General features: G+C 42.8%; 1 protein-coding gene across 2 annotated transcripts in view; it reads left to right on the top strand.

Moving 5' to 3' along the window:
- The window catches only part of LOC121569800 (seizure protein 6 homolog), a 107,126-nt gene that overhangs the window by 22,087 nt on the left and 70,608 nt on the right, over nucleotides 1-14,431 (top strand). For both annotated transcript variants that reach the window (XM_041881005.2, XM_041881004.2), the window contains exons 6-8: nucleotides 9,283-9,475; nucleotides 9,777-9,962; nucleotides 10,246-10,426. In XM_041881005.2, coding sequence (XP_041736939.1) covers nucleotides 9,283-9,475; nucleotides 9,777-9,962; nucleotides 10,246-10,426 — 560 coding nt within the window. The remainder of the gene's footprint in view (nucleotides 1-9,282; nucleotides 9,476-9,776; nucleotides 9,963-10,245; nucleotides 10,427-14,431) is intronic.

Genomic DNA, 14,431 nt, shown 5'->3' with positions numbered 1-14,431 from the left:
GATAACAACAATACAACAACCAACACAATGTCAGACAAAACAGCAATCAATACAAAACTTTACATTTATGAAAAACAGTTACAGTACTCAGCTACTAGGTCCTCAATTAACACCCTAAACTGCCGAGCGACACCAGAACATCTAATTGTAATGAGTTCTGCAAATTGTTCCAGCAGTGAGGCGCATTAAAACTAAAAGCGGATTTACCTAATTCAGTGGAGACCCGAGGAACCTCGAGTTAACCAACCCTGTGAACGGGTTTAGTAACGCATGTTTTTATACTTAAACAATGAAGTTAGGTAAGTCGGAAGCTTGTGTAGTGGAGCTTTGAAAAACAAAAAGGGAATAGTGAAGTGATCTATGGGACTTTAGTAAGAACTAGCCAACCTTTTAATACAAGATGCAGTGATGAGTATAAAACTGTAACCTGTGATAAAGCGAAGGGCGCTATGGTAGACGGCATCCAAAAGTTTAAGAGTAGTGGCTGCTGCATTCTGGTAAATTGTCACCATAGTCAAGAACTGGCAGGAAAGTTGACTGTACAATCTGATCCTGCCATTTAGGGAGAGGCAAGATCTGTCTCTAAAAAAGCCCACTTTAAATTGTAGCTTTTAAACTAGCTTATCAGTATGTTTTTTTTAAACGTTAAATCCTTGTCAATCCAAAAGCCCAGATATTTATAGGTGGCAACCCGAATGATTGGAGAACCATTAAATGAATAATAATGTTGTCCATCTGAATATTTGGGGGGAGAACAACATATATTTAGTCTTGCCCACATTAACTACAAGTTTTAAACCAACAAGGTCATTTTGTAAGGCAGCAAAGTTAGATTGTAGCTCTAACAACACCTGGTCTACAGTTGGGGCAATGGCATACATAGCAGTATCGTCTGCATACAGATGAATATTACAAGTTTTAACAGATGAAAAAATAACAGGTCCCAATACCGACCTCCGTGGAACACATTGCATAATATCCAGGAACCTAGACTTAACACCATCAGAAATCCCCACATTGTGTCCTTTCTAACAGATAACACTTGCAAGAAGCCTGACCCAGGGCACATACAGTGGGGAAAAAAGATTTTTAATGAATTTATTTGCAAATTATGGTGGAAAATAAGTATTTGGTCAATAACAAAAGTTTCTCAATACTTTGTTATATACCCTTTGTTGGCAATGACACAGGTCAAACGTTTTCTGTAAGTCTTCACAAGGTTTTCACACACTGTTGCTGGTATTTTGGCCCATTCCTCCATGCAGATCTCCTCTAGAGCAGTGATGTTTTGGGGCTGTCGCTGGGCAACACAGACTTTCAACTCCCTCCAAAGATTTTCTATGGGGTTGAGATCTGGAGACTGGCTAGGCCACTCCAGGACCTTGAAATGCTTCTTACGAAGCCACTCCTTTGTTGCCCGGGCGGTGTGTTTGGGATCATTGTCATGCTGAAAGACCCAGCCACGTTTCATCTTCAATGCCCTTGCTGATGGAAGGAGGTTTTCACTCAAAATCTCACGATACATGGCCCCATTCATTCTTTCCTTTACACGGATCAGTCGTCCTGGTCCCTTTGCAGAAAAACAGCCCCAAAGCATGATGTTTCCACCCCCATGCTTCACAGTAGGTATGGTGTTCTTTGGATGCAACTCAGCATTCTTTGTCCTCCAAACACGACGAGTTGAGTTTTTACCAAAAAAGTTCTATTTTGGTTTCATCTGACCATATGACATTCTCCCAATCCTCTTCTGGATCATCCAAATGCACTCTAGCAAACTTCAGACGGGCCTGGACATGTACTGGCTTAAGCAGGGGGACACGTCTGGCACTGCAGGATTTGAGTCCCTGGCGGCGTAGTGTGTTACTGATGGTAGGCTTTGTTACTTTGGTCCCAGCTCTCTGCAGGTCATTCACTAGGTCCCCCCGTGTGGTTCTGGGATTTGTGCTCACCATTCTTGTGATCATTTTGACCCCACTGGGTGAGATCTTGTGTGGAGCCCCAGATCGAGGGAGATTATCAGTGGTCTTGTATGTCTTCCATTTCCTAATAATTGCTCCCACAGTTGATTTCTTCAAACCAAGCTGCTTACCTATTGCAAATTCAGTCTTCCCAGCCTGGTGCAGGTCTACAATTTTGTTTCTGGTGTCCTTTGACAGCTCTTTGGTCTTGGCCATAGTGGAGTTTGGAGTGTGACTGTTTGAGGTTGTGGACAGGTGTCTTTTATACTGATAACAAGTTCAAACAGGTGCCATTAATACAGGTAACGAGTGGAGGACAGAGGAGCCTCTTAAAGAAGAAGTTACAGGTCTGTGAGAGCCAGAAATCTTGCTTGTTTGTAGGTGACCAAATACTTATTTTCCACCATAATTTGCTAATAAATTCATTAAAAAATCCTACAATGTGATTTTCTGGAAATGTTTTTTCTCAATTTGTCTGTCATAGATGACGTGTACCTATGATGAAAATTACAGGCCTCTCTCATCTTTTTAAGTGGGAGAACTTGCACAATTGGTGGCTGACTAAATACTTTTTTTCCCCACTGTAAATCATCACACACACTTTCAAGCGTTGTTCAGCCCATAGAAAGCCAGCCAGCTAATAACTTGAGCTTTTGGTATTGTCCATATTTTACATTGACATTTTAGTGATTTAGCAGACACTCTTATCCAGAGCATACATTTTCATATTTGTTCATACTGTTCCCCAGGGGAAACGAACCCACAACCCTGGCATTGCAAGTGCCATGCTCTACCAACTATGCTCCCCTACCTCTGCGGAAGCATAATTCCCGCTCAGCCCAGTCAAAACTGTTCGCTGCTCTGGCACCCCAATGGTGGAACAAGCTCCCTCACGACGCCAGGACAGCGGAGTCACTCACCACCTTCCGGAGACATTTGAAACCCCACCTCTTTAAGGAATACCTGGGATAGGATAAAGTAATCATTCGACCCCCAAAAAAAAAAAAAAAAAAAAAACATTGTAAAGTGGTTATCCTACTGGCTATAAGGTGAATGCACCCATTTGTTAGTCGCTCTGGATAAGAGCGTCTGCTAAATGACGTAAATGTAAATGTCAAATGTCAAATCTTGGGTGAGTACCTCCTTCCCTCAGCCATGGCATTGAAAATGGATCATGGATGGGTATTCCAGCATGACAATGACCCAAAACACACGGCCAAGGCAACAAAGGAGTGGCTCAAGAAGAAGCACATTAAGGTCCTGGAGTGGCCTAGCCAGTCTCCAGACCTTAATCCCATAGAAAATCTGTGGAGGGAGCTGAAGGTTCGAGTTGCCAAACGTCAGCCTCGAAACCTTAATGACTTAGAGAAGATCAGCAAAGAGGAGTGGGACAAAATCCCTCCTGAGATGTGTGCAAACCTGGTGGCCAACTACAAGAAACGTCTGACCTCTGTGATTGCCAACAAGGGTTTCGCCACCAAGTACTAAGTCATGTTTTGCAGAGGGGTCAAATACTTATTTCCCTTATTAAAATGCAAATCAATTTATAACATTTTTAACATGCGTTTTTCTGGATTTTGTTGTTGTTATTCTGTCTCTCACTGTTCAAATAAACCTACCATTAAAATAATAGACTGAACATGTCTTTGTCAGTGGGCAAACATACAAAATCAGCAGGGGATCAAATACCTTTTTCCCTCACTGTATGTGTTGCTTCACAGTCCATGCTATTCCATAAGGTGTATTTTTCTCTGTTTTTTAATCTAGTTTTACTGCTTGCATCAGTTACTTGATGTGGAATAGTTCCATGTAGTCATGGCTCTATGGAGTACTGTGCGCCTCCCATAGTCTGTTCTGGACTTGGGGACTGTGAAGAGACCTCTTGTGGCTTGTCTTGTGGGGTATGCATGGGTGTCCGAGCTGTGCGCCAGTAGTTCAAACAGACAGCTTGGTGCATTCAACATGTCTATACCTCTCATAAATACAAGTAGTGATGAAGTCAATCTCTCCTCCACTTTGAGCCAGGAGAGATTGACATGGATATTATGAATGTTAGCTCTCTGTGTACATCCAAGGGCCAGCCGTGCTGCCCTGTTCTGAGCCAATTGCAATTTTCCTAAGTTTCCTAATTTTGTGGCACCTGACCACATGACTGAACAGTAGCCCAGGTGCAACAAAACTAGGGCCTGTAGGACCTGCCTTGTTAATAGTACTGTTAAGAAGGTAGAGAAGTGCTTTATTATGGACAGACTTCTCCCCATCTTAGCTACTGTTGTATCAATATGTTTTGACCATGACAGTTTACAATCCAGGGTTACTCCAAGCAGTTTAGTCACATCAACTTGCTCAATTTCCACATTATTTATTACAAGATTTAGATGAGGTTTAGGGTTTAGTGAATGATTTGTCCCAAATACAATGCTTTTAGTTTTAGAAATATTTAGGACTAACTTATTCCTTGCCACCCATTCTGAAACTAACTGCAGTTCTTTAAGTGTTGCAGTGATTTCACTCGCTCTAGTAGCTGACGTGTATAGTGTTGAGTCATCCGCATACATAGACACACTGGCTTTACTCAAATCCAGTGGCATGTCGTTAGTAAAGATTGAAAAAAGTAAGGGGCCTAGACAGCTGCCCTGGAGAATTCCTGATTCTACTTGGATTATGTTGGAGAGGCTTCCATTACAGAACACCCTCTGTGTTCTGTTAGAGAGAACTCTTTTATCCACAATTTGGCAGGGGGTGTAAAGCCATAACACATGTTTTTCCATCAGTAGACTGATCGATAATGTCAAAAGCCGCACTGAAGTCTAACAAAACAGCTCCCACAATCTTTTTATCATCAATTTCTCTCAGCCAATCATCAGTCATTTGTGTAAGTGCCGTGCTTGTTGAATGTCGTTCCCTATAAGTGTGCGGAAAGTCTGTAAATTTGTTTACAGTAAAATAGCATTGTATCTGGTAAACACAATTATTTCCAAAACTTTATTAAGTGTTGGTAACAGGCTGATTGGTCGGCTATTTGAGCCAGTAAAGGGGGCTTTACTCTTCTTGGGTAGCGGAATGACTTTTGCTTCCCTCTAGGCCTGAGGGCACACACTTTCTAATAGGCTTAGATTGAAGATATGCAAATAGGAGTGGCAATATCGTCCGCTATTATCTATCAATCAATCAATTTTATTTTATATAGCCCTTCTTACATCAGCTAATATCTCGAAGTGCTGTACAGAAACCCAGCCTAAAACCCCAAACAGCTAGTAATGCAGGTGTAGAAGCACGGTGGCTAGGAAAAACTCCCTAGAAAGGCCAAAACCTAGGAAGAAACCTAGAGAGGAACCAGGCTATGAGGGGTGGCCAGTCCTCTTCTGGCTGTGCCGGGTGGAGATTATAACAGAACCATGCCAAGATGTTCAAAAATGTTCATAAGTGACAAGCATGGTCAAATAATAATCAGGAATAAATCTCAGTTGGCTTTTCATAGCCGATCATTAAGAGTTGAAAACAGCAGGTCTGGGACAGGTAGGGGTTCCATAACCGCAGGCAGAACAGTTGAAACTGGAATAGCAGCAAGGCCAGGCGGACTGGGGACAGCAAGGAGTCACCACGGCCGGTAGTCCCGACGTATGGTCCTAGGGCTCAGGTCTCTCAGTTGGCTTTTCATAGCCGATCATTAAGAGTTGAAAACAGCAGGTCTGGGACAGGTAGGGGTTTCGTAACCGCAGGCAGAACAGTTGAAACTGGAATAGCAGCAAGGCCAGGCGGACTGGGGACAGCAAGGTGTCAGCATGCCCGGTAGTCCTGACGTTATCCTCAGTAATTTTTCATCCAAGTTGTCAAACCCTGGTGGCAATGATTTTTTCATCTCTTCCACACTCACTTAACAGAATTCAAAATTAGAATGCTTGTCTTGGCATTGGCAGTCATACTTGGATGTGTAGTGTCAGCGTTTGTTGATGGCATGTCATGCCTAAGTTTGCTAATCTTGCCAATGAAAAAAAAGCATTAAAGTAAATGGCAATATCAGTGGCTTTTGTGATGAATGAGCCATCTGATTCAATGAATGTTGGACCTGAGTTTGCCTTTTTTCCCAAAATGTCATTTAAGGTGTGCCTTAAGCCAAAACTTTTTACTATCATTCTTTATATAATTTGTCTTTGTTTCATAGTATAGTTTCTTCTTCTTTTTAATCAGTTTAGTCACATGACTAAACTGACTAGTCACATTTCTCAATTTGCAGTACGTTTGCCAATCGGTTGTGCAGCCAGACTTATTTGCCATTCATTTTGCCTCATCCCACTCAACCATAACATTTGTACAGTTCTTCAGTAATCTTTTAGACAGGTTTGTAATGCCAGTAGCCTGCTGAATCTTTCACACCCGCTGCCCAACGATGGTACCGGACCTGAAATAATTTGCCGCTTTTTGGAATCTTTGTGCTAGAATCAGTTCTTTAAAATACATTTTCAGAAGTTGCAAGCTAGCCCTCCTAATGTCGTTTGACCCCACATGGACTACGACAGCATCAGCCCCCGGCAGCTGTCGTAGAATGGTCGAAGCAGCCTTGTAATGTCCTGTACTTGTGCTCCAGGATAGCACAGAGTTTCTGCCCCGGGAACCATGATGTTTCTTACCATAGAACTGCCGATGATGACAGCTGGTGCAATGGCTGAGGAGGTCCGGCCGTTCTTTCACTTCGAGGACTGAAGGACCTGATGGACCCGAGCCAGCTGTAGTATCCATCGTGGATGATGAATGGGCTAGAGTCTCAGACAGCCTCACGGTGGATCTGAACCCGAGGTAGAAGCCACCGGAGAGGGAGACAGAACAGAGGACGAAGTCGCAGGTACCTCCGGAGCCAATATCAAATCTGAAGCCCCCAGGTAAGAAGGTGCCGGAACCTCTGGATCCAGGGTGGCGAATATGTTTCTAGTCTGTGTCCGGTCTGGGTTTAACATCTCCAAGGAGGCCCCCATTGCCAGAGGACGCTGTTTTAAATTTATACGGTGAATGACATATCTCCATGGCTGGTTGGTAGGATCGAGAACAGGAACATCCACCAAGTCATCCAGGAGCATCCCACCAACTCCATTCTCCAGGGAAGGGAGAGACCCATTCTGAGAGGGATCCCTGCAGAGTTCCGGCCAGTCGGCTGTGGAGAGCTGACACGGCGGCGACACTTCCACCAGGCCAGAGCGGCGTCTGGCTACTGGATAGAATGGAAAGAAAAAGTAGGCGGGAGTGGATTCCCCAGTAGCTTGTGTAGGTTTTCTACCTGTTTGCTAAGAGTAGCCACTTCGCCACTGTAGTCCTCTGCAAGCAAACCGTTGCAGTATGTGAAATCCATTCGACATTGTGGAGAACCAGTTTTGAATAATGTACTCTACCAGTCAAAAGTTTGGACACACCTACTCATTCAATGGTTTTTCTTTATTTTTACAATTTTTACATTGTAGAATAATAGTGAAGACATCAAAACTATGAAATAACACATATGGAATCATGTAGGAACCAAAACAGTGTTAAACAAATCAAAATATATTTTATATTTGAGATTCATCAAATAGCCACCCTTTGCCTTGATGACAGCTTTGCACACTCTTGGCATTCTCTCAACCAGCTTCATGAGGTAGTCACCTGGAATGCATTTCAATTAACAGGTGTGCCTTGTTCAAAGTTAATTTGTGGAATTTATTTCCTCCTTAATGCGTTTTAGCCAATCAGTTGTGTTGTGACAAGGTAGGGGGGGTATACAGAATGTAGCCCTATTTGGTAAAAGACCAAGAAATTACTTGAAGCCATGAAGGTCAGTCAATATGGAACATTTCAAGAACTTTGAAAGTTTCTTCAAGTGCAGTCACAAAAACCATCAAGCGCTATGATGAAACTGGCTTTCATGAGGACCGCCACAGGAATGGAAGACCCACAGTTACCTCTGCTGCAGAGGATAAGTTCATTAGAGTTACCAGCCTCAGAAATTGCAGGCCAAATAAATGCTTCACAGAGTTCAAGTAACAGACACATCTCAACATCAACTGATCAGAGGGGACTGTGTGAATCAGGCCTTCATGGTCGAATTGCTGCAAAGAAACCACTGCTAAAGGACACCAATAAGAAGAAGAGACCTGCTTGGGCCAAGAAATTAGACCAGTGGACATTAGACCAGTGAAAATGTGTCCTTTGGTCTGGAGTCCAAATTTGAGATTTTTGGTTCAAACCACCTTGGCTTTGTGAGACGCGGTGTTGGTGAACGGATGATCTCCGCATGTGTAGTTCCCACCGTAAAGCATGGAGGAGGAGGTGTGGAGGTGCTTTTCTGGTGACACTGTCTGTGATTTATTTAGAATTCAAGGCACACTTAACCAGCATGGCTACCACAACATTCTGCAGCGATACGCCATCCCATCTGGTTTGGGTTTAGTGGGACTGTCATTTGTTTTTTAACAGGACAATGACCCAACACACCTTCAGGCTGTGTAAGGGCTACTTTACCAAGAAGGAGAGTGATGGAGTGCTGCATCAGATGACCTGGCCTCCACAATCCCTCAACCCAATTGAGATGGTTTGGGATGAGTCGGACATCAGAGTGAAGGAAAAGCAGCCAACAAGTGCTCAGCAAATGTGGAAACTCCTTCAAGACTGTTGGAATTCCAGGTGAAGCTGGTTGAGAGAATACCAAGAGTGTGCAAAGCTGTCATCAAGGCAAAGGGTGGCTATTTGAAGAATCTCAAATATAAAATATATTTTGATTTGTTTAACACTTTTTTGATTACTACATGATTCCATATGTGTTATTTCACAGTTTTGATGTATTCACTATAATTCTACAATGTAAAAAAAATTGTACAAATAAAGAAAAACCCTTGAATGTGTAGGTGTGTCCAAACTTTTGACTGGTACTGTTTACATGGTGAGCAGGTTTAAAAAAAGTATATTATCATCACCATTACCTATGGTTAAAGAGTGGACGTGAAATTGTGTCTTTGCTCTCTACAGCGTCGTCAGACACCTTGTTTCTATTTATTTTGCTCACTCGAGTTAGTGCACACAACTTCATTGTAATGTTATTGGTTAGTGGTTTCTTTGATATTTTCTTTCTTACGGATTGACATTGGGATTCAATCTGATCGTGCTTTGTCAGCTATGCACCTTTTAAAGGCAATGTTTGCGGAGACTGCATTCACGGTAAACGCTGCATATGTCGATTCAATCACAAATTTACTTTGACACTTGACTTTCTTGTGGTTAGCAACCAGTGTTAGGCATTTTTACTCCTCAATGATTCCTAAATGAGTCACTAGATGTCCACCATCTCCCCTCTCCCCAGGTGAAGAAAGTTAACCTGTCCAAGGACGAGTCCCTGACTATCCTTGGCTATGGAGGGACGGGACCAGAACTCTTAGCCAATGAGACCCTGATGAGTGAGGGTCAGGTGATTCGAAGCTCAACCAATCAGGTGCAGATTTACTACCGCAGTCTCCGGCAGACCGATCATGGCATGTTCAGCCTACACTATCAAGGTAAATTCAGAGAGGTGTCTTTTCTTTTTCCAAGTAAATATGTTTGAGTCAATACAATGTTATTATAAGGATGCTGTCCACAACAAGGAGGGGAAGCACACCATAAAAACTTGAGGTGATTGTTTCATAAAAAAATAAAAAATAAAGACAACGTAAATTTTGCATGAATATATTACCAAGGTATTCCACCAGTGTGATGGTTTGTTCACATGTCATCCTGCCTTGTTTTGTGCAATTAATCTGTAGCTCTCTCTCTTTCCTCAATCTTTCTCACTCCCTTAATCTGTCCTACATGCAACAGCCTTCCTCCTCTCCTGCTCGTTCCCTCTTTCTCCTGAGGGAGGGGGTGTGACAGTAACGGACATCCATCCCGGAGGCCAGGCCCACTTCCACTGTGACCCTGGCTTCCAGGTCAGGGGCCACGAGGTAGCCACCTGCTTGAACATGACTCAACCTCATTGGAGCTCTCCTGAACCTCGGTGTGTGGGTCAGTGTCCGCTATCTTCTGACTGTAGAATCTTTGACAATGTCAATATGATACAACAATTGTCTGGCCTGCACAGAAAATGTGTATCTGAAATGCACAATGCTGCTTTGTTGTGGCCAGTGTGGGTACTGTGAGCTCATGGGAAATTATGTTTGTCCACGGAAGGCCCCACATCTCACACAGTTGAGGGAAGTGTTGATGTTTCTGTGGCCTGGCCCCAATGCCAGTGTCCACACACAGTGTGTATAACTGATGACTCTTGATTGTTCTTCCCAACTGTCAGCTGTGTCATGTGGAGGGTGGATCCGAAACGCAACCGTGGGTAGAATCTTCTCGCCGCCTCCTCCATCTGCGAGTAACCATAGCAACGGCAATCTGAGCTGCCATTGGCTACTGGAGGCCAGGGAGGGACACAGGCTCCACCTCCACTTTGAGAGGGTTGCGCTGGACGAGGACGATGATAAGTAAGTTAAGATGTTAAAGGGGCCATCTGCGATTGCTACATCCATATTTTAAATTCATGATAAATACCCTTTGATACTTGAAGAATATAACTTATTAATGCCTCATGAGCTTAGTTCAACTGTTTTACCCCATCAGTACCCAAAAATATAATCTTGTTTTTACTTCTATCTAATTGTAAACAAACACTGTATAATGTCAAAACATGTTCAAGTCTCATGGATGGTCAGTCTATGAATTTGAGTGGTTACATTTCTCCAGCCCCATCCCTCAGCTATTTATCAAATCAGTGGCAGGGTGACAGCGGTGTTATTGTTTAAACTGCAGATTCAGCTACTCAGTTCCACATGAATAATGTAAAACCCATCTTAGTACAATTATATTTTCTAACCCAGTACTGTGTATTGGTTAGATAATAACTTCCTTCTCATGGACATTGAAAAAGTGAAGTTGCAAAAATATAACAATAATTTGGCTGTATTGTATTGTGAGTTCCCTGCTGAAAAAACAGCACAGACCATCATAGGCTAGTCCAGTATAGATGCTGGTTTTGCTGGTGACCAGCCTTTGGTGTGTTTTCGACACTGGTGACCAGCCTTCCCTGTTGAAGAAAACAGCATAGAACAGCATACATTTCATGCTGTCTTTTGCTGGTGACCAGCCTTCACTGTGTTTTTGCTGGTGACCTGCCTTCGCTGTGTTTTGGACAGTGGTGTTAGGTTCTGACAAACAGAGTGAAAAACTAAGGGACAACTAGTCAAAGCTCAAAACAAGTTTATTCATCCAATTGGTCAAACAGCTGAAAAGACAAAGACATGTTTCCACCAGCACAAGTATTTATACGCTCCTATTAGGCGGAGTCTCCTCCTTGCACATCTAGACAGCCAATACATATCTGTTGCTAGGCAGGAAGTTAAGTGATGTGTGTCATAAAACTGTTCCTTCTCACTTCATCTGACCTGACCTCGGCCCACATTCCACACTAATCCACAGCTATCCAACCTTATCAGTGACCTCAACCAAGTGATTGCCTTTTCCCTCACTCAGTAACTTTCCAGACCCCTAGTTCTTATCCACCCTCCGTTTGTATTTGTATTTATTATGGATCCCCATTAATAAATAAACATTACAATACACTTACAACGGATTTCACAACATATTAAGTGTGTGCCCTCAGGCCCTTACTCCACTACCACATATCTACAACACAAAATCCATGTGTACGTGTGTGTATAGTGCGTATGTTATCGTGTGTTTGTATGCATGTGTCTGTGCCTATGTTTGTGTTGCTTCACAGTCCCCGCTGTTCCATAAGTTGTATTTGTATCTGTTTTTTATGTCTAATTCTACTGCTTGCATGAGTTACTTGATGTGGAATAGAGTTCCATGTAGTCATGGCTCTATGCAGTAATGTGCGTCTCCCATAGTGTGTTCTGGACTTGGGGACTGTGAAGAGACCTCTGGTGGCATGTCTTGTTGGGTATGCATGAGTGTCCGAGTTGTGCACCAGTAATTCAAACAGACAGCTTGGTGCATTCAACATGTCAATACCTCTCACAAATACAAGTAGTGATGAAGTTAATCTCTCCTCCACTTTGTGTACATCCAAGGGCCAGCCGTGCTGCCCTGTTCTGAGCCAATGGCAATTTTCCTATGTCCCTCTTTGTGGCACCTGACCACACGACTGAACAGTAGTCCAGGTTTATGTTGGAGAGGCTTCCATTAAAGAACACCCTCTGTGTTCTCTTAGACAGGTAATTCTTTACACATACGTTTTTCCAGCAGCAGACTATGATCGATAATGTCAAAAGCTGCACTGAAATCTAACAAAACAGCCCCCACAATCTTTTTATTATCAATTTCTCTCAGCCAATCATCAGTCATTTGTGTAAGTGCTGTGCTTGTTGATTGCCCTTCCCTATAAGCGTGCTGAAAGTATGTTGTCAATTTGTTTACTGGAAAATAGCATTGTATCTGGTCAAACACAATTTTTTCCTAAACTTTACTAAGGGTTGGTAACAGGCTGATTGGTCGGCTATTTGAGCCAGTAAAGGGGGCTTTACTATTAGGTAGCGTAATGACTTTTGCTTCCCTCCAGGCCTGAGGGCACACACTTTCTAGTAGGCTTAAATTGAAGATATGGCAAATTGGAGTGGCAATATCGTCCGCTATTATCCTCAGTAATTTTCCATCCAAATTGTGGCTTGTCATTGTTGATAGACAGCAATACATTTTTCACCTCTTCCACACTCACTTTACGGAATTCAAAAGGACAATTCTTGTCTTTCATAATTTGGTCAGATATACTTGGATGTGTAGTGTCAGCGTTTGTTGCTGGCATGTCATGCCTACGTTTGCTAATCTTGCCAATGAAAAAAGTATTAAAGTAGTTGGCAATATCAGTTGGTTTTGTGATGAAAGAGCCATCTGATTCAATGAATGATGGAGCTGAGTTTAACTTTTTTCCCAAAATGTCATTGAAGGTTCTCCAAAGCTTTTTACTATCATTCTTTATGTCAGTTATCCTTGTTTCATAGTGTTGTTTCTTTTTCTTTTTATTCAGTTTAGTCACATGATTTCTAAATTTGCAGTACGTTTGCCAATCAGTTGTGCAGCCAGACTTATTTGCCATTCCTTTCGCCTCATCCCTCTTAAACATACATTTTTTCAATTCCTCATCAATCCACGGGTATTTAACCGTTTTTACAATCAATTTCTTAATGGGTGCATGCTTATTAGTAACTGGGATAAGCAAATTCATAAATGTGTCAAGTGAAACGTCTGTTTGCTCCTCATTACACACCACGGACCAATAAATATTATTTACATCAACAACATAGGAATCACTACAAAACTTATTGTATGACCTCTTATATTAGGCCAAGCCTTTGGAACTTTGGTTTTCCTAGATATGGCTACTATATTGTGATCACTACATCCAATGGATCTGGATACTGCTTTCAAGCACATTTCTGCAGCATTAGTAAATATGTGATCAATACATGTTGATGGTATCAGTGGCGTTAGTACTGACTCTACCACAATGCATTCTTGTGTCTTCATATTTGGCCACCCATTCTATGCGAATTCTCAATCTATCCTTTTTACATGGTGCATTAACCATTAAAGCAACTGACACAAAAACTATGGCAGTTAAAGTAGCTCCCAGACCCCATCCAAGTGCTTGTTTACAGTGGAATCTACTTTTCCTCTTTAGCTCCACTTCCTCTATCGTAGCGTCTTCCAGCTCACCCATTATGCAGCTGGATCTCGTTTCACGTGGGAAGTGTGAACCCACCGAGGAGAGGCTGTGGTCTTCACCGATGCAGGTGCTGTAAGGAGTACCGTGTGTGGTCCAGACCAACACTGTCCCAACACCCCCGCCTGGTGGAACTTGATGTACACTCGATATCCGGGGCTCAGCCCATGCTCTCGGTTATCTCCAGGCGCCTGCTCCTCATGGGCTGATTTCACCTGGGAAAATACACACTGCAACGCATGGGTCATTTTCTGACAATAGGACAACATAGACTCTCCCATTATTGCCAGATCACTAATTTGTGACGTGAATAACAGCTCCTGGTACTCTCATCGGTCTCCCCATTACAACTTAATGTGGCGTGAGTCCTGTGGTGGCATTAGTTGATGCCCTCATTGACATCAGTACGACGGGTAAATTCGAAACCCAGTCTTTCCCTTCTGTGCTCAACATTTTGGCAAATTTCTCCTTAATCGAACGGTTCTGACGCTCCGTAATACCCGACGCTTGCGGCCTATATGGACAATGAAAGGCATGTTCGATTCCCAAAGCCTTACCACTGCCTTTAGCCTTTGGAAGTGAAATGTGTTCCTTGATCAGAGTCTAGTGTCCGGAATAAGCCCCATCTCGGTGTCACTTCCCTTAACATTGTTTGTGCTACAAAGTTCGCTGAAGCTGAGGAAGTTGCAAATACTTCTGTCCATCTGTCCACCACTACCAATGCATGAGTCAATGCCCTGCTTCGAGG

The sequence above is a fragment of the Coregonus clupeaformis genome, chromosome 7 (assembly GCF_020615455.1).
Source record: "Coregonus clupeaformis isolate EN_2021a chromosome 7, ASM2061545v1, whole genome shotgun sequence".
NCBI classification, from domain to species: domain Eukaryota; kingdom Metazoa; phylum Chordata; class Actinopteri; order Salmoniformes; family Salmonidae; genus Coregonus; species Coregonus clupeaformis.
Note: the sequence above shows the minus strand (reverse complement) of the source record. Positions and strands in the feature narration are given on the sequence as shown.